This window comes from Borostomias antarcticus (assembly GCF_949987555.1).
Source record: "Borostomias antarcticus genome assembly, chromosome: 1".
In the NCBI taxonomy this organism is placed as follows: Eukaryota; Metazoa; Chordata; class Actinopteri; order Stomiiformes; family Stomiidae; genus Borostomias; species Borostomias antarcticus.
This window is the reverse complement of record NC_140234.1, coordinates 54,722,689-54,743,644: the sequence shown is the minus strand read 5'-3', so window position 1 is coordinate 54,743,644 and position 20,956 is coordinate 54,722,689. Positions and strand designations below refer to the sequence as shown.

Genomic DNA, 20,956 nt, shown 5'->3' with positions numbered 1-20,956 from the left:
CTCTCTCTCTCTCTCTCTCTCTCTCTATCTCTGGCTTACCTTAAACCAACATCATCCTTGACCCTTCCATTCAACCATCCCTTCCTGATGCATCATGTCCCCGTGTCCCTTGTCAGTCACTTTTGAGTCACCTCCCTGCTGCACCCAAATGTCCACGTGAGCAGAGGCTGGGGTGTTCAGAGTGACAGCTCACTACAGTAGACCTCCATGGAAGAGAGGTCTTAGAAGTGTTACACTCAACACTTACTGGAAGAGACTTTGTTTCTCTTCTCGCCCCCGGCTACATTCTGGTCCACATCCGTGAGTACAATGCATAAGTAATGAGTCCCATGCATACTTAAGGGCCATGCATAATCAGCCTTCCTGTATTGAGGCCGGTAGTGCATCTGGACACACCCCCCCCAGGCCCGGGCCACACCTACTGTAGGTAAACACGTAGTCATGGAGATGGAGATGCCGAGATGGAGATGTCACCCGCTCCCCTGTATAAGTCCCCGCCTCACTCCGATATACTGCAATGCATGGTGGTTGAATATGGCTGGTGTTATTAGCCCACGTGTGTGTGCGTGTGTGTGTGTGTGTGTGCGTGCATGTGCATACGTGGCTATGGAGTGATCCCCCTCCCAGAGCGTTGAATAACACAAACTAGATCAGGACAGTCACTGTACAGGCAACAGCCAGGTCCCAGTGTGTGTGTGCGTGTGTGTGTGCGTGCATGTGTGTGTGCGTGCATGTGTTTCGCCCACTAATCCAAAGTGGATTGAGTTTGATGTGTGTGTTGGGGCGGATGCAGGGTGAGATGGAAGAGAGAATCGATTACCTTGCCTGTGAATTAGAAGCCCTTCTTCCTCGCTCTCTCTCTCTCTTTCTCTCTCTCTCACTTCCTTTCCTTTCTCTCCATCTCATTCTCTCTATATTCCTCTTGTCCTCTCATTATCATTCTCTTTCCCTCCATTCCTCTTGTGTGGGATCTGCAGTGAAGCGTTGTCGACTACAAATAAAGACCCAGTTATTTTTGACGAAGGGAAATAATTGTCTTCGATGAATTATGGATGCACCTTCCACAGCAGGCTATTCAGCTTGGTTTGTGTGTGAACAGAGTCTCCTCGCGTCTTCAGATAGCGTCAGTACTTCCCCCAGCCTCTGGAATACATCTTCATTCCTGATTGACTCGGATAAGCGAAGGCTTTTGTTCAATATATAGCTAGCGATAGTCGTGGCATTGTGCATGGGGCGGTAGAAGGCTATTAGTGTCTGTGAACCCAGTTTAGAACGTCTCAATGGTAATATAAAATGCGAAGATGTCTTATTATTATACTGTAGTACACAAAGAGAAGCCCCAAAGTGCTTTGGGTGAGCCAGAACAGTAGCACAGTCTCTCTGGCTCATCTGGTAGACCTTGGTGGTAATATCTACACCAATATCAACAGCAGAACGACGGCGCCGAGTGCCACACGACATTGCTAAACAGCACGGCGCCCACGCTGCTCCCACAAGGGGACAATCCGTAACGCGGCTGCTAGCATAACAAGAGGTCGACTGGTGGTGGTGAGAGTCAGAGTGCCAGCCTTTAAAGCCCTTGAAAGTATTGAAAAATGTAGGGCCTGCTTGTTGGGAAGCAGAAGGATGTGGTGATTATTACCAGGGCCTTTGATATTGCAGAGTGTCTGGACCTTGGTACAACAGAGGCATCAGAACTCCCCCGCTCTGCTCGGTAGTCACGCTGCCGCACAAACTCGCACGCACGAAAACACACACACACACACACACACACACACACACAGTGTGGGGCTGCCTGTGAGGTGTGATAGGGGTTAGCCATGGCTCCGTGGAGGCCTTGTGGAAGCCCACCCACACAGCCTGCTCCGCTGGCTCTCCTAAGCACCAGCTCATTAGCCTGTGTAATTGTCTGGGCTCTCCCTGTAGGCCTCCCAGGACCCCTTTCTCCCTAGCAACGCCCCCTGGCAGGATAATGATGCTGTTTGCACATGTGTGTGTGTGCGAGAGAGAGTGAGACCGAGACAGGGAGAGACTGTGTGTGTGTGTGAACCCTGCTCCCTCACTGACCCCTGTGGCCAACCATCTGACTGTCTCCACCCCCTGGTTTAATGGCGTATCTCTCTTAACAACAAACATCGATCAGCAGGGTTGTGTTCCAGGATGGCAGAACGTGGACCCCCCTTCCCCCCGCCAGGACCCCCGGCCCGATCCTCCTGCCACGGATCTTGTTCGTCCTCCAAAAGCCCGGAGGGAGGGGGGGGAGGGAGGGAGGGGGTGTGTAGGAGGATATAGATAATCTTTGATGCTGTTTCGCAGCAGTAACTGTGCTCTAGGTCGGCTCCGAGGGAGGGAGGTGTTTGTTTTAGTGCGCCGGCTTTCCTCTCATGCCTGCGTTCTGTTTTCTGTATATTTAGCTACCTGGGAGACGGCCGCTTTCACCTGGAGTCCATCATGATCGCCAACCCGGAGATACCCGCCTACAGGTACGGCCAGCGGGAAGGAGAAGGGCCGCGGTGGCCCCGCCTCCTCTCCAGTGTTCATTTTGTAGATTAAAACTATGACGGAAATTATTCGTCAACGACTTCTATTTAGTGATCGTCAGGAGACGATCACTAAATAAAAGCAAATTTATGATGACAAAAACTATGACGAAATCTACTGACATTTTCGTCAACAAATAAAAGCTAGATGAAAATGTGAGGGAGGGACGATTTGGGAAGAGATCCAATCAGAATGCTGGATGATGAGATTTGCGTGAAAATCGTGGCTCACGCTGAAATAAACTTGAACACAGGCAGGAAGAGCACATAGAAATGTAATTCAGTAGCTTTGTCCATCAGTCTAATAGATGTTTCCTTCAGTATACACTATGATTTTGGAAATTCTAGAGAAGGTTAAATAATGCATTACACTATAACTAAACCCATCTGATTTAAGTCTAAAATCTACTGTAGACTTAGTCAACTAAAATCTTAAAGGCCCTACGAGGAGTTTCGGGAAGTGGAAGTGTTTTTCGCCAAAAAGACCACATTTCCCATGAGCCTCCCCGCACACTGTCGTAAACTTTAGCTACCTGAGCCGGGTGTTTTAAAGACGCAACGATGGCCACCAATGAGGTAATTACATAAGTCTTACTAGTAACGTTACTTTTGACAATATATCATATTTGCTCATGCTGTCTCTTGTCGGCGGCGTAGGCTACTGCAGTAAATCGTTTCGTCATTCCAAGGAAGTTCTGGACGACCCGACCACGAAATAATAATCTAAAAATAAACTGCATAGAAGAAACGACATTTGTCGAAAATTGACACATAAACAAGTGTGGGTAATGTAGATTCACCCACATTAAAATGAGACTGTTTCGTAACCAAAAATAAACTCCTCCGGGTACCTTTAATGCTGTTTAGTCAACTAAAACTAGACTGAAACAAAAACAATTCAGACGACTAATCTATGACTAAAACTAGTCAAAAGACTGAAACAAAATCAAAATTTGCTGTCAAAATGAACACTGCTTCTCTCAAAGCGCTTGTCCCGTCAACGCAGCGGCACGGACGCGCCGGCACGCCTCAGCGCACGGGGGGACCGCCATGCGCGCCGTCACCGCCATATCACGGCGCATGCGTGGCGTTCTGGGATGTGAAACGCGTGTCGGGACGTGTTATTTGTTCTCACCCAGGTCGCTCTCGCTAGATTGTAATCTCACGTGGGCCCCTGCTACTGGGAGCAGGTCAGATTCGGTGAAACGATCGGTATTTTCTCTTGGGTAAATAAACGGCGCGATACGCCATGATGGATGTCCAGGATTGGATTTACACATCTTATTCTTGCCTTTCTGTCAGACAGCTGACAGCTGCTCAATTATGGCAGATGTTCAATTATGAACAATATGCGTGCATGTACAGTACGCGTGCATGTATGAGCACGCTCTGGCTTATGTTTTTGTGTGTCTCTGCCGTGTCTGTGCTCACTTTCTCTCAATGTGTGTGTTTAGGTATGACCCATACAGTAAGGTGTTCTCCAGGGAGTACTATGACCACGAGGCCATGCGGGCCTTCCGGCTGCAGTCCATTAACAAGGCTCGCTCTGCCAAGAGATGGGGCCTGATCCTGGGGACGCTGGGCAGGCAGGGCAGCCCCAAAGTCATGGAGGTAAGTTAGCTATACTTAACAGGCTGGTTAAAGAAGGAAGACCTGCAGACGTGAAGGACCCTTCACTGGAACACCGCTACGCCTAATGAGCCAATGAATTAATGGATGTGTGTGGTGGAGGGAAGGTGGAGTGTGTGTGTGTGTGTGTGTGTGTGTGTGTGTGTGTGTTTGCGCGTGTGTGCTTGTGTGTGTGTGTGTGTGTGTGTGTGTTTGCGCGTGTGTGCTTGTGTGTGTGTGTGTGTGTGTGTGTGTGTGTGTGTGTGTGTGTGTGTCTCTCTCTTGCGTGGGCTCTGCTCTGGAGTTCAGGGTTTGAGCGAGCGCAGTGTCACATCCACTCCACTTTGGCAGAACATTTACAAAAGCTTGTGTGACCCTCTCTGTTGGTCCTCCTACTCTCTCTCTCTTTGTCTACACTATCTCTATTTATGTGTCTCTCTCTCTCTCTCTCTCTCTCTCTCTCTCTCTCTCTCATTCCATCCAGAACCTTGAGTCCAAGCTTGAGTCTCTAGGCAAGTCCTTCACTCGAGTGCTGCTATCTGAGATCTTCCCTAACAAGCTGAACCTGATGACCGACGTGGATGCGTGAGTCACACAAACACACACACACTCAAACACACACACGTGCTCTCAAACACATTCACTCGCTGACACACACAGTCACTCACTGGAGCACGCTTGCGCATTGCTAGCTCTGCGAGGCTTGTTCGAGTTGACCTAGAGAGATGCAGTCATCCGAACTTAAATTTTTCGCCGCACCTCGTGAGGAGAGCAACAAAGACAGTGGCAGCGGCGGTAAAATTAATTAATAAAAAAATTCATTATTACAACCCGCAACCACAAGGGGCAGTAAAGCACTGCTACAGTATAGTAGGCGGGAGGCACGTATCTGTCCCACGACCCAATAATCCGACTACCCATAAATCCGACTACCCAATATTCCGACCATAGGTTCCCATCATTTTAGACCCATTGGTCCGACTACCTGTTCGTCCGACTAAAGTTATCCCGGTATTCCGACTGTCAGTAACTCCGACCGCCCGCAAGTCCGACGACTCCTTCGGATTTCTCTGGCAGAATATCTGCCATCACAATATCGGCTTCTCTTTCTTGTCTTTGTTGTAGTTTAGTCTACCTTGTTGTGGTTGGGGCTGGACTAGTTTGGGCGCTATTTAGGGCTAGTTTTGTGTGCAACCGTGATCAAGACTGTCATGTCGTTATTCCAGTGTGTCTAGAATAGCCTACACATAAAGCATCAACTCTTTAGCCTATACTAGGCCTATTTATAAACCAGCATTATAAAATTTGCTGGAATTGTCTGATGGCTGACTGATGTGTCTTCTGAACAGAAATTGTCTCGTGAATATGTCATTGTATCATGCCTCGAGCGAGCGAGTCTGTCTCCTTATGCGGTTTCCATGAAATGCTATGAAAATGCGTCCTTTCCAATAACGAGTATAGCCTAAACTACAACGCAGTGTCAGAATATGCATATCCAATCCAATCCAACTTCATAAACATGTAAAAAATAATAGGCTGCATAACAGGAGAAGGATCAGACTCAAGGTAAGCAACCCCAATGAGGACATTTTGTTTCGGTAGTAAGTTGTATAGCCTTCTTTCATGTCAGATAGTCATGTTTCAAACTATCTGAATTAAGACTGTAGTGGATTTAAATCTGATATAAAGTAAAAGATTTGCCAAGATTCGCTCAAAGAGGTTAAGTCTGATTTATTGAGAAAACATACGAGCGCAAGGACTTCAGGATAACGCCAGTGAGTGGCATCCAACAGAAGTGAAGCAGAAAGGTGTTGCGGTACAGGTAGCAATACACAGGTATGACGCTTCCAGGGATTTGATTGGCTAACCCATCTGTACACGTCATAATAAAGTGACGGACATCATCAACAGTCGTCAAGAGTACAGGCACGTGAAATGAGAAAGGGCGGTAAATCTTGCAGGGACATTGGAACAAAGAAAGGTTATTCTAGGGCAGACAAGGTCTGAGGTGTTTCGACCTCCTGGAGAGGTCACCCTGTTATAAATGCTAGGGGTTTTGCATGTGAAAGGTTGAGGGAGGTAGAGTGAAATTACAATTTCTATGACAAGACCTTTTCGTGCGCATTTTATGAAATGATCAGTAGCCTATCGCGCTCAAAACTTATGATAGGCCTGCAGCTGCTTGTCTCTTTGTAGTCACAGTCAGCTCGGAAAACCCCCTTGAAAAATAATATTACATTTGCTGGGATCACATGTTTATAAAAGCTCAATCTCCTTATGAAAATATGTATTCTATCCGTATATTTTAGTTACAATAACATACAAGCAGTTTTGTGTTCTAGAAGAGGTAGGCCTATTTATTGTGTTGGGAAAGCAATAACTATACCTACACTAGGCTGGAAAAGATGTGACATGTAGGCCTAACAGGCAGACGACTGACTGACTATTCTTGATTTCATGCTCATAATAATAATAACAATAGCCTAATAATAAAAGCCTAAATGTAAATTATATAGTGCTTTTCAATGTCGGCTACATGTAAGGACCGATATTTCATTACTAGGCCTATAGGCTACGAGAATGACCATGAGTGCTCAAATTGACCTCTATATTTCAAACTCCATAATCTCTCATGTGAATTGCCCAATTTAGAGATAATGCATTTAATGTGTTTGTATAATTAATTAAAAAAACAAACACTCAAATCTACATTTCTACACATTTTATTATTTATAGGCTACATTTATTAATATTCATAGGCTATAGGCCCTCAATATAATATAGGCCTATGCATGACAGGCACAATCATCTTCCCTGTTTACACTAGTCAATTCCCATTTGGCCTTTAGAAAGCTAGGCCTATTTAGCCTATATAGTTGTACCCAACACTTAATTCCAACTCAACTTTGCACATTAGAACAAAGGCTATTAATTCAGCAAGGATGCTCTTATAGCCTAATGCATTTATGGGTGCATAATGTCTGAGGCTTGTCTATTTTTCAGTTTCATGTTCATAGCGCAGCATTTATGTGCATGATTGGAAACACGTGCGTCTTCTCGAATAGGCTATTGTTCTCATAACGCACGAAAAGGTCTTCATTCAGATAGTATGAAACATGACTATCTGACATGAAAGAAGGCTATACAACTTGCTACCGAAACAATTTTTCCTCATCGGGGTTGTTCAGCTCGAATCTTATAAATAGGCCTAGTATAGGCTAAAAATGTGTAGGCTACTTTAGACACACTGGAATAACTTAAACGACATGACAGTCTTGATCACGGTTGCACACAAAACTATCCCTAAATAGCGCCCAAACTAGTCCAGCCCCAACCACAACAAGGTAGACTAAACTACAACAAAGACAAGAAAGAGAAGCCGATATTGTGATGGCAGATATTCTGCCAGAGAAATCCGAAGGAGGAGTCGGACTTGCGGGCAGGCGGAGTTACTGACAGTCGGAATACCGGGATAACTTTAGTCGGACCAATGGGTAGTCGGACCAATGGGTCTAAAATGATGGGGACCTATGGTCGGAATATTGGGTAGTCGGAATTATGGGTAGTTGGATTATTGGGTGTTCGGACTGAAGCCACGCACCCGTAGTAGCCTAGGCTACTAGGCTTCTCTGACTCAACAATCTGGTTGCCATTGCTTATAGCCTAATGTAGGCTAGGTTTCTCAGTTTGACCAGTCTATATTGCAAACTGCTTTTTTGGATTAGCTACAGCAGAGACAGTAGCCTACATAAAATTTGTTATTTGAGTGGCTTCCATTTTACCAACTGATTGGACTTCATTCATTCTTTAGATTCAAACCCGGAAACTCTGAAATCCCACATTTTCAACCCCTATTTTCAACGATACAGTCAAAGTAATGACATTAAATATACAATCAATAAATAGTAGGCTACTAAGCCAGTGAAGACTATTTCATTTCAGTTCATTTCTGGCGAGTGCTAGTGTAGCAAGTGGAGCCATGGAAAAGTAGCTGTAAGCTAGGTAATAGGTAATAGACTTATCCGAGATAACCTTTTCAGGGATGCCATTCCGGGAGAACATGGCTTTCAGCTTTCGGATCACTGCTGGGGAAGTGGTGGAGTACAGCCTCTCAAGCTCACTACCTGCCGTAGTAATCAACAGCTACTACATAGTCCTCTCCATTCCATGAGAACAGGTCAGTTGCGATGACCTGCCACGGTCTCTCTGGGATTTCGTGTGAAATCATTGGCTCTTTTGTGTTTGACTTCCGATGCTCAAGACAGATGGTGCACTTTTCCACCATGGCCTCGATTTCTTTCCCCATTCCTGGCCAGAAAAGGATGTCTCTCACTCGTAGATTGCTCTTCTCCATGCCTAGGTGTGGAGTGTGTCTGCTGTAAGCATGCTGGCTCTGAGAGAGTGTGGGACGATGATCTTTTCTCCTTTGAATAGGATTCCATCCATTTCAGATATTTCATCCCTGTGGTTCCAGTATTCAGCTATGGTGGGTGGGCATTTCTTCCTCAGCTCTGGCCATCCGGACAGTGTTGTCTGTTGTCTGAGCTGAGCATCCTGCTCTGTAGCTGCTCTGATGTCAGCAAGCGTTCCGTCACTTACTGGTAGGTTGCTGGTGACTGTGTGGACTTGAGTATCCATTCCCTCACTCAGCGTGTGGTCGTTGTAGGCTACTGACTTCCTGGAGAGTGTGTCTACGACAGGAATGTGTTTACCTGGGCGATGGAGGATGGCAATATCGTACTTCTGCAGCTAGAGGATCATTCGTTGTAAGCGTGGTGGAGCTGCTGCAAGGGGCTTTCTTATGATGACTCCAGCGGCTTGTGATCTGATTCCATGACTACCTCGCGCCCGTAGACATATTGGTGAAAACGTTTACACCCAAAGAGAACAGCGAACAGTTCTTTCTCAGTTTGAGCATAGTTCTCTTCTGTGGCTGTGAGTGATTTGGAAGCGTACACGATGGGCTTTTCTTCTTGTAGGAGCACTGCCCCCAAACAACTCTTAGATGCATCGACTTGGAGCCTCAGCTCCTTGTTGGGGTCAAAGTAGGAGAGCACAGGCCCTGGCTCCCGTGTGATGAGGTCCTTCATCTGCTGGAAGGCGGTCTGGGGGCGAATCGAGCCAGGTAGTTCACACACTACTAAATAGTTTGTGAAATCTGTTAGCTGGAATAATGTTGACTTGAGCACCTGTATCTAACTTGAATTTGACTCTGTGCTTTTCCTGACCGATTTCCACCTCAGCTATAGCCTGCTCGCCGCCTGTGTCTTTCTGCTCTTTTGAAACGGCGTCAATGTACAGTTAGTACATAAGCATAATTCATCCATTTCCTCTACATCGCTGCCTTGAGCGCCTTCTACTGTATGCACTGGCCTGCTGCATGGCTGCTGTGATCTACATACCTTGGCGAAGTGATTGAACTTTTTGCATTTGTTGCATTGGGGCATTCCTGTCGCTCACTGTGCTCCCTTGCACAATTCCCACACGTTTTGTAACGTTTGGCACTGTGCTTTTGGCGGGTTTCCTGTGACTGTAGCTTTTTGGCGCCTCTCTTTGTGTCTTGCTGCGGCTCACTGCATAGACTCCATGGCTAGCTGATGGCGCGCGACTCTTCCCCATAGCCCTCATCTGCTCTTGGGCTAGCCTCGTGTGAGCGTCCAATGTCCAATGCTTTAGATAGCTGCATTTGTCGTCCTCGCTCTTAGCTTTCAACGGTCCAGTGAACATTAACTGCACATGTTGCTTGACCCTTCTCCACGACTCCGGTAAATTGGTTGACTCCCAATCTAAACTCGGTGTCGAAACCCCTGAGGAGTGCTGCATTCTGAATGGTAGACGATGAGTCCATGATTCTGACACCATGTAATACTCTTTAGTTTCCTATAGTTAGTAACTATAGTTTAGTTCCTAGAGTTAAACTCAGGGTTGTGTCCTAGACTATCTCAGATCTCATAGGCGATTGTATCTTTTGCTTAAGAAATCCTAACTTCACTTTTCGATTCTATTTCAAATGGTCGGTCTGTAGGCTAGTAGACGGGAAGACTGAGCGCACGTGGGGAAAATAGCTGGTCAGTTTGTTGGCAATTCGTTTTGACAACTGAACAGTTGATGTTGCACAGCAAATGCAGTAGCCTACATCGTTCATGTTGCTATCGGAGCGGTCACGGCCAACAGCCCTGGCTGGAACTAGAAGCACCCCCCCCCCCCCACACACACACACACACACACAATCCATTTGTATGGTCGGATAGACTAATAATAGCCTATAATATACATAAATCGAGGGCGTGTATTTTCAGTGTTTTGCTGGTAGCGAATGTCACAGAAAGACAGGAAAGAAATCTATTCAAATGGTTATGATAATTGCGCTATTGACGACATAGCCTATTCACATAGGCTACGGACCAGTTTGTGATAGGCCTATTCATGAATGGATATTAGTCCATTCATTGCAGAAGTGTTTGATTGACACATGTTAGCGAGTGGGAGTTACCTCGCAGCAGTAGGAATATTGCTGATTAATCGGGTAGGATAGCTTTTATTATTCCCCAGGGTGGGGGAAAATTAGATTTTCATAGCGGCAAGGTAGCCTATTATAGATACAATAAGGTACACCACAGTATACTGAAATACTGCGCTATTCCCACGTTGCAGCACTCATGTTACCATCACCTTAGGCTCGTCTTCTTCGTCACAGTCAGTGTCCGACCACGTTGATCGGAGTCGAAAAAGGAGGAGGGGACAGGGACAGTGACAGGTGTAATAATCACCAATCAGCTGCATTCCCTCGAAGATCTCAACACTAGTTTAAAATATAGGCAGTTACTGCCAGGCGAATTGAGTTAGCTTGCTCAACGACGTGTCCTGGCGGCTATTGTGCAACACTGAATAAGGAGGTGGTCTGGAGTGGTCCCTGAATAAGGAGGTGGTCTGGAGCGGTCCCTGAATAAGGAGGTGGTCTGGAGTGGTCCCTGAATAAGGAGGTGGTCTGGAGTGGTCCCTGAATAAGGAGGTGGTCTGAGTGGTCCCTGAATAAGGAGGTGGTCTGGAGTGGTCCCTGAATAAGGAGGTGGTCTGGAGTGGTCCCTGAATAAGGAGGTGGTCTGAGTGGTCCCTGAATAAGGAGGTGGTCTGGAGTGGTCCCTGAATAAGGAGGTGGTCTGGAGGGGTCCCTGAATAAGGAGGTGGTCTGGAGGGGTCCCTGAATAAGGAGGTGGTCTGGAGGGGTCCCTGAATAAGGAGGTGGTCTGGAGGGGTCCCTGAATAAGGAGGTGGTCTGGAGTGGTACGAACGCTCCTCTAAAACTTTGCTGCCGCTGTCATTGCTGCTCTTCCCACGATATGCGGCGAAATATTGAAGTTGGGATGACTGAATAGGCTCGTCGTTGATAGCCGACCCTGGCAGCCTCTACGCTGTGAGTGTTGCCATCCTGCAGTGTCATCCAGTCACACTCCTCCATTAGCTCCCTCAGAAGAAAACTTCCAAAGTTTCCAAAGTGAAATGTCAACAGTTCCGGACAACCTCCGGTCGTTTCCCTTCATCTGGCTGGCTGGTTGTCAGCGGAACGACAGATAGCAAGAAAGACACTGACTTGCAGCAAGGCTCCCACACACACATACTATATGCACGACACACACACACACATACTATATGCACGACACACATACACACATACTGTATGCACGGGACACACACACACACACAAGCAGATGTGAGCGCAGATAACACACTAACAGTATACACAAACGTGCACGTACTCTGCTCACAGCACGGCAGATCAGCCTCTCGCGGTGCTCAGTGCAGTAATGAGTTGTGCTCTCTGTGTGAGGGAAGAGTGGGTGAGAGGGACAGAAGGTCTGAGAGTGACTGAGGGAGGCAAGGAGAGAGAGAGACAGGTGGGGGGTCGAGGGGGTTGTGTTACAGCATGGTGTTTTTTGGCTTCTCCTGTTTGTGCGTGTGGGTTTTTTGCTCTCCATTCTCCCAGGCAGCGCTGAATTTCAAGACAAACCTCCCAATGCTCAGTCTCCATCCCCCACGCACACCGCAGGTGACGGAGGAGACGAACAGCTGGCCGCGTTAGCGAAGCAGCCTCGCCGACGTCACGGGCGCAGAGCGGCAGAGGGGGCTCAGACAGGGCCCTCCGTGGGGCCCTTCCTAATGAGCCTGGAGGCCCCGGTTGATAATCAGTGGCTAGGGGACGTCGGGATACGGCCTGATCAGAAACGCACAGGGCTCTGTTGATGTTAGTTAGAGTGGAATAGGAGCAGGCGGGCGGTTAGTTTTCATACTTGACTTCTCTTAACTCTTCTGTTTTAAAAAAAAATATATATATATTTCACCCCCCCTCTCCTCGTCTGTTCGAGAGAACACGAACACCCCGCCGCCGGGACAGAAAAAGAATTCACGAAAGGTCACTTTAAACGGCGTCCGTTTGAAAGGAAGCTGTGTTTGCTTTCTGACCCGTCCCCAGGGGCAGTGCGTACCTGTGGGCATCAAAGGTAGCAGCAGCAGCAGACTGGCCGCGCAAAGAGAGAGAGATACCATCCGGCAGAAAGCTCGCCCACACAATGCACCGCAGTGGAGAATCAAGCCTTTTTCTCCTAGCAGTGAGGCGCGCACACACACACACACACACACACACAGAAACCATTAGCAGGAGTGTGTAATTAGACTGTCCCGAGGCTGGTTTTAAACCATTGAGTAGAGATATCTGGCGCTCACACTTATCTCGACTGGATCGCAAATACCCTGCAAATGTGTTCTTTTATGGGCCGTTTCCTCACCTCCCCACCCCCAGGCTTTAACACCAATGGATGACTGAGAATCCCTATGCTTCACATTCAATTAATCTGTTGTTGAAATGGCTAATCGCTGTCCGTTCTCCTGCTGCGGTGAGAGGTTAATTGTTTTTGCGTGCCAGGGGTCAAGGCTGGGGTGGTAATTGATAGCCGGCTGTGGAGGTACAGGTCTTACTAACAGAGGCTGGCCAGGATGCTCTGAGCTCAAAACGAGAAAAGTTAAAAACCACGCAGCACCTCTCCTCCCCTCCCCTCTGCTCTCTTCTCTCATCTCCTCTCATCTCCTCTTCTCTCATCACCTCTCATCTCCTCTCTTCTCTCATCACCTCTCATCTCCTCTCTTCTCTCATCTCCTCTCTTCTCTCATCACCTCTCATCTCCTCTCTTCTCTCATCTCCTCTCTTCTCTCATCTCCTCTCTTCTCTCATCACCTCTTATCTCCTCTATTCTCTCATCTCCTCTCTTCTCTCATCTCCTCTCTTCTCTCATCTCCTCTCTTCTCTCATCTCCTCTCTTCTCTCATCACCTCTCATCTCCTCTCTTCTCTCATCACCTCTCATCTCCTCTTCTCTCATCTCCTCTCTTCTCTCATCTCCTCTCTTCTCCTCTCCTCTGTTCTCTCATTTCCTCTCCTCTTTCATCTCCTGTCATGAGGGCTGGGTATCGGTACTCGATACCTTGTAGTACTGGATCGAAACAAACTGATACCAAGTAGCATCGAAACGTCTTCAGTCAAACCAGTACTTCATTCGATCCTTTTTGTATTGAGATCTAGCAAAAAACGACGTTGTAATATGGTCCAATCACCGCAATCGTTCTTCAATTTAATGCGACGTGTGATTGGTCCATTACGGCAGACAGCTACAATCCGTCTGGTGAAATCGACTGCAACTGCGAGTTGTTGACACAATTTAGCACGCTGAGGTAATGCCACCAAAACGCTCAAAGGTATGGTTATATTACACGCCTTTGGCGTATGGTCAAAATAAATGCATAAAAACGTGGATTTCCCCCATTACCTAGCATTAGCAACCCTACTGTAACTTAGTGGTTACTTAGTGGTAGTTTTAACTTCGGTAGCAGCAAAATGTGTTTAGGCTAACGTTATTAACTAATGTTATGCTTAATGTTAAGACCACCCTAGGCCTACTACCACCACAACTGCTACTGCTGATGTTGCCACCCCCAGCAGCAGCCTTGACACCCCGTTCACATTAGCTGCAAGGTCACGGATGACTAAAAAAATGTGTAGTAAAAAAGAAATTCAAAGTATCGATTGAAGTATTCAATTGGTATCGGTATCACTTTAAGGGTACTGGTATCGTAACTTTTTAAATGATACCCAGCCCTACCTGTCATCTCTTCTCCTCTCCTCTTCTCTCATCTCCTGTCTTCTCTCATCCCCTCTTATCTCATCCCCTCTCTTCTCTCATCCCCTCTCTTCTCTCATCCCCTCTCTTCTCTCATCTCCTGTCTTCTCTCATCCCCTCTCATCTCTTCCTCTCTCCTCTCTTCACTCATCTCCTCTCTTCTCTAATTTCCTCTCCTCTCTTCTCTCATCTCCTCTCTTCTTTCATTTCCTCTCTTCTCTTTTCTCATCCCCTCTCCTCTCATCTCCTCCTCCTCTCCTCTCATCTCCTCCTCTCATCTCCTCTACTCATCTCATCTCCTCTTTCATCTCGTCTCTTCTATAATCTTCTCTCATTTCCTCTCTTCTCTTCTTTCATTTCCTCTCTTCTCTTTTCTCATCCCCTCTCCTCTCATCTCCTCCTCCTCTCCTCTCATCTCCTCCTCTCCTCTCATCTCCTCCTCTCATCTCCTCTACTCATCTCATCTCCTCTTTCATCTCGTCTCTTCTATAATCTTCTCTCGTTTCCTCTCTTCTCTTCTTTCATTTCCTCTCCTCTTTTCTCATCTCATCTCCTCTTTCATCTCTTCTATAATCGTCTCTCTTGTCCTCTCTTCTCTCGTCTCCTCTCCTCCTCCATCCTCTCACAGCGAGGGATCCCCATGTTGTCCAATTAGGGGTCTATTCCGGAGGGAGCTGGCCTCGTACAGGTAGCTCCCCTACACTCGGGAGGCCAGAGGGGAGGGTTGTCTCATCAGGGCTCCATTCACTCTCTGATGGCCCCCTTTCACCGCACATGAATCGAGCCATTATCACTCGGTCTCCCCCCTTCCACCTCTCTTCCCCCTGCACCCGGGTCACTGCTGGGGATATAGCTCAGGAAAATAAGGCTCCAGTTAGAGCCAGGCCTCTCTTAACCTCTCTCTCTCTCTCTCTCTTTCTCTCTCTCTCTCTCTCTCTCTCTCTCTCTCTCCCCCCCTCCCTCTCTCTCTGTGTCTCTTCTGTGTGCCCTGTGGTGAGAAAAGGATGCGTGGAGAGCTGGAGAGAACCAAGTCCAGATATTGGCTGCAAATTGAATAGTGCACTGTGCACTGTGTGTGTCTAGCCCGTGTTGAACAGCGGCCAGAGTTAGCAGGCTGCGCCACCTGGGTTAATATTAGCAGAGCCCCCCCCCCCCCTCTCTCTCTCTCTCTCTCTCTCTTTCTCCTTGAGGATTCTGAGGCAGCTCCTCTGTTTACTTAGGTGTGGTCACCTTCATTAACCCCCACACCACACACACACACACACACACACAGGCATATCTTCCTGTAGTGAGACTCCCTGCGTTGAGACAGGCCATTCGGATGCATGTGCACGTGCCGGGCTAAAACGGTTTCCGGTAATAATGGCAGCAGAGGTGCAGAAAGGTCATATCATTACTGGAGCTCCATTCTCTCTCCTCCCTCTCTCCCTCCTCCTCCTCCCTCCCTCTCTCCTCTCCTCCCTCCTCCCTCTCTCCTCCGTCAGCTCGGTATCCCACCCTCCTCAGAGACCGCCCTCAGCAAAATAAATCTGACTGAGAGGTCTAAATTGGAATGGTGAATAATAGTCTATGAAGATATCTTAAGAAAAGGAGAAGCGGTACGCAAAAGTGCGTTTGGCCCGAGGAGCCGAGGATTATTTCGGCATGGCGACACCAGCGAGGGGATGAGAAGAACCGGGGGCTCGGGCGGTTAACCTGAAGGCAGTAAATTTTGCAGCGCAAGCAACTGTGATATACGGGGCCCCAGGCACTGCCGGGAAGGAGAGCGGAGCGGGAAGGAACCAAAACAAAGGCGCGAGTCCGCGGACCCTGAGACGCGGCCGGCCGCACGGGGCTCGGCAGTCCGGCGCAGCAACAAGCTCCCCTCCCTCCCCTCCCCTCCCTCCCTCCCTCCCTCCCCTCCCCCCCCCCTCCCCTCCCCTCCCCTCCCCTCCCCTCCCCTCCCCTCCCCTCCCCTCCCCTCCCCTCCCCTCCCCTCCCTCCCTCCCCCTGCCTGGGCGCACCTGTGCATGAATCATTCGGAATAAATGTGCATATATATTAGACTCGCCCTGTTGCGACGCGCGCCGACTTCTGGCGACCTCAATCGCACACCGCCCCCCCCGCCGGCCGAATTTGTGAACGTCAATCCAGCCGTATTTCACGAAGGGAGGTGGGAGGGGGGTTTGGCATTGATTAAGGAAAGGCTGACACATTTCACCCTCTCCGCCTATCACCGCCTACTCTTTCTCTCCATCTGCTCTCTCCCATGTTCCCTCTTCCCTTCTCTTTTCATCTTCCTCTCTTTATCTCTCTTATTCTCTCTCACACACACACACACACACACACACACACGTGCAGTTCCCCCACCCTTCCTGTCTCGTCTGCTATGTAGGTTAGATCCACTGAGACGGGGCCAGCGCTGCCGATTCTTTATTCAAGCTCAACCTAAGCTCTCCCTCTGTTTCTCTAACCCCCACACCCCCCCCCCCCCCTCCCCCCCCACCCCCCTCCCATATTGTGCGTAAGGAGGAGGAGGCGCGGCGCTCGTTCGGGGCGGATCAGCGCCGACCCCTCTATCAGATTTAGGTGGAAGCGGAGCCCATGGTGGCACAGTGCAAGGCACCCCCCGCTCATGCGCTTCCTGCTAACACAGATGTGCCCCGCACCTTTAATGTGATCTCTCTAACCCCCCCCCCCCCCCCCCCCCCCCCTCCTCTTCCTGCAGGTGGGTCCAGATCGCCTGTCCGCGCCTCTCCATAGATTGGGGAACGGCCTTCTCCAAACCCCTGCTGTCTCCCTACGAGGTAAACGGACACTTCACAGCCGCTCGCGCACGCCTACCCCGTCGTCCGCCGGGAAAACGCTGCTCGACGTGCGGAGGCCGGCACGTGGACCGGACGTGGACGGAGCAGGGCGCAGTCAACCAACAGGCTGGGAGCGCTCTGCGGTTAGGGCCCCTCTGTCTCTGCTGCTGCTGTCTCAGCCTGGGCGCATGCATACACACTGACACACACGCAGCAGCACAGGAGACCAGCTCCCCCTGCTGGGGACTTGGCCACACTGCACCCCCGGCCGGCTTGTTTTTCTAACGAGGGAGAAATGGATCAGATGGCACCCTGAGATTTCCTTTCGAGGCAAATGTCCGTCCGCCGGCAGCCGGGGCTCCGAGTCTCCACGGGCCGCCGTTCGCTCGCGCCGTCTTCGGCGGCGGAGGGATATCATCGCGGACCGGGCTGTTGTTCACGCTCCGTTGCCAACACCGGCAGTTGTTTTTGTTCTGAGGCGTGGTTCACGGGTGTTTTTGACGAATAGATCTGCCAGTGGGGTCCCACAGTCAACGATTAGCATCCCATCCTGTGCGTGCGGATACTCATGATTAAGTTCATTAATTTTCCTGCCCCCCCCCCCCCCCCCCTTATGTGTTGTATCTCTGCCCCTCCCCCCACAACCCTGCTTCCGACCTGTGAAGTCAGAAGGAAGGTGAGGAAGACAAAGCTACAGGGAGAGGAGGGAGGGGCTGAAGGGGGGGGGGGGAGGCAGTAGTTATTTTCAGTGCGTCTCATGTTATATTTATAGTCAGTAAGACGCACTCGCCTGTGCTGTCAGTGCAGGAATTAGCAGGAGCCGCCAGCTTCAGATACAGAGAGAGAGAGAGAGAGAGAGAGAGGCAGGAGAGATGAAAGCAGGGAGGAGGATCAAGACACGGGGGGGGGGGTAGTGTAGCTGAGGAGAGGAGTAATGCGGTTCGTGATTGATGGCGGAGGCGTCCGTACGGTCTGCGGTGTCCGTCCGTCCCCGTGACGCCATCACGCCCGGCGGCCCCCCAGACTCAGGCTGCCCGGCAGAGCGGAGTGCGCTTCGTTCCGAGTCCTTCCCCCAAAAGTCTGTCATTTTCGTCTCGGGTCCAGACAGCCGCAATATCGCGCCGCCCGAAGTCAGACGGCGTCTCTCTCGCACGCCGGGATGCTGTGGAGCCCTATGGGCGGCGGCGTGTCTCGGGGCCCCTCCCTCGGCCAGCACTGACCTGATATACTGTAGTACAGTGCATGCCGCCACACCCCGGCGCCGACCTCTGGAGCTCAGCACAGCAGCCAGCGGCTTTCACAGATTGATTGACAATGATTGATGACTCGAGAAAGACATGTTCTCAGTGGCAGAGGTTTGTCCTGGAATATGTGGAGCAGCAGGATGCTCCCAAAGTAATTACATATCTACCTCCCTCCTCTCTCTCTCTGTCTTTCTGTGTGCCGTGCTTTCTCTTTCTCTCCCACCCTCCCTCTCTTTGCCCTGATCTCTTTTTCTCTCTGCCCTCCTCACTCTCTCTCTCTCTCTCTCTCTCTCTCCATCTCTCTCTCCCTCTCTCTCTCTCTATCTCTCCATCTCTCTCTCCCTCTTTCTCTCACTCTCAGGCAGCTGTGGCCCTGCAGCAGGTGGGGTGGCAGGAAGTGTACCCAATGGACTTCTACTCCAATCAGAGTCTGGGATCATGGACGCCCAACCACCCAGACAACCAACCAGCTCGCCCCGTCCGTAAACAGACCCAGGTGAGCCGGAATGATGGACAAAGGAGAGGAGACAGGAGAGAGAAATGGGGGGAGGGGGGTGCAGGGCGAGACAGGGAGGGAGAGAGGAGCAAGAAATGAATCCAGAAAGGTGTAGTTTTGTTGTGGAGATAGCTAGGCTGCTGAAGAGGGGCCATATTAGAGGGCAGGAGGTAGGATCTCAGCATGTAGAGAGCAAATATTTACCTTCCGTCTTGCTTTTCTCTCTCTCTCTCTCTCTCTCTCTCTCTCTCTCTCTCTCTCTCTCTCTCTCTCTCCCTCCCTCCCTCCCTCCCGTGGTATCGCACAGTCTGTGCCAGACCGTAGAGAGCGTTACCATGGCGACACCCGGTGGCTCAGCAATCGCAGGGCAGGCTTCAGGCCCTTCTATATACAGTATGAGTCAGCGACACCTGATCTTGTGTAATAAGTGTTGCTAGTGTGCATTGTGCCGCGCGGTACTGTGCCCGTTGGCGTCTCTACCCCGGCGGTTGTTGCATCACGGTATAGACCTCCCTTGAGGGCTTTTTTTTTCCCCACTTGGGATCCTGCGCTAAATGTTTGCGAGGTCGGTAGCTGTCAGCGTTCCAAATGTTAACGCTCTCTCCCACCGTCTCCCTGCAGAAGCCTGGCCCAGCGCCATCCACTGGCACCGCCAAGCCCTGTGGACAGGAACAGTGCGCCCCCTGTGGCTGCCAGGAAGAATGACAGGCACGCCCCAACACCTCCTGCCCTCAGTACCAGCCGGAGCCGCGGAGAGACACTGCTATTCCCGCGACTGCACCCACTCCACGTTCAGCCGCTCGCAGATTTCTAGACGTCCAACACATGTCACGAAATGAAAGGGGCTCCAACATTAAAACATTGTTGTTGCAGCGCGCCATTCAACCCCCACATTCTTCTGGATTTTCTTATGCGACTGATTGAATGCATCAAACACATAAAATACTTTGTGTGTGTGTGTGTGTGTGTGTGCGTGTGCGTGTGCGTGTGCGTGTGCGTGTGCGTGTGCGTGTGCGTGTGCGTGTCTGTGTCTGTGTCTGTGTCTGTGTCTGTGTCTGTGTCTGTGTCTGTGTGTGTGTGTGTGTGTGTGTGTGTGTGTGTGTGTGTGCGCGCGCGCGCGCGCGCGTGTGAGTGAGAGAAGACTCTTTTGTGAAAGTAGACAAGGGAGATGGAGTGATGGCCCTGAGTTGGCTTTGTAAAGCAGCCAGTGAATGTGGGTGGCTTGTCCCTGGAGAGGATGATGAGTCGGCCCCTTGACATTGTTCACCTAGACATAATTAGATTTCTGTATGCCGTTCCGAAGGTCCTGTTGAGGACCACGTTTGAGGTTTCTCCGCAAAATGTTCCAATGAGGACATTCAAGTAAGTGAACAGACTGTAGTGATGGTCAGTGAAGACTTAAATAAGAACAAGTAACCATGCAGTCACAGCGCGAGAGAAAGGTACGAGATTGAGTGTGGGTGGGGTCAGGGGTAGGGATGGATATTGATAAGATTTTAGCGATTCCGATTCCATTTTCGATTCTGCTTATCGATCCGATTCCTTATGGATTATCTTATCGATTCCCATTGGGCAAAAGAGTACAAACAGGTTTATTAACATGAATTGTATTTTATATATACTTTGAACATGCCAATTACAGTGCTGTTTTTTTAGGTGTATTCACCTTGAACTAAAAATAAAACTGACATAAACAATCAGTATTTTTTCTATAGAAAAAGATAAATAAAACGTGAATTATTCTGTTGAATTTTAAATCCAATAACAGTCTAACATGTTACTAGTAGAAATTACAATGCTCCTTCCATTTAAAAAGGATATATGAGCTGAGCGGACAAAAATAAAACTAGCAGCGGCAACAAATACAATCGAGTTTAGTCCAAATGGTCTGCAGCCATACTGTATGGAGAATTAACAATTCTACTACTTCTACAAGAATTAGCCTCTGACCCAGACCGACCACGAGCCTGAGTCTGAATGTCATCTAGATGGAAATGGAGATTATTCATATAGTGAAAGCTGGTTTACACAATTAAACAAATGGCACTAACACAATAGACAGGGACGGAGTCTACACGTTAGCTGCGCTGCTGTAGTCACCCTGGAACGCATCA

At 49.3% G+C, this 20,956-nt stretch overlaps 1 protein-coding gene across 1 annotated transcript in view; it reads left to right on the top strand.

Moving 5' to 3' along the window:
• dph1 (diphthamide biosynthesis 1) overlaps positions 1 to 20,243 on the top strand; it is a 70,676-nt gene extending 50,433 nt beyond the window's left edge. Inside the window, exons 7-12 of the mRNA XM_084443320.1 lie at positions 2,415 to 2,483; positions 3,995 to 4,151; positions 4,633 to 4,733; positions 17,024 to 17,102; positions 18,708 to 18,842; positions 19,464 to 20,243. Coding sequence (XP_084299446.1) covers positions 2,415 to 2,483; positions 3,995 to 4,151; positions 4,633 to 4,733; positions 17,024 to 17,102; positions 18,708 to 18,842; positions 19,464 to 19,547 — 625 coding nt within the window. The 3' untranslated portion in view covers positions 19,548 to 20,243. The remainder of the gene's footprint in view (positions 1 to 2,414; positions 2,484 to 3,994; positions 4,152 to 4,632; positions 4,734 to 17,023; positions 17,103 to 18,707; positions 18,843 to 19,463) is intronic.
• The last annotated feature ends 713 nt before the right edge of the window (positions 20,244 to 20,956 follow it).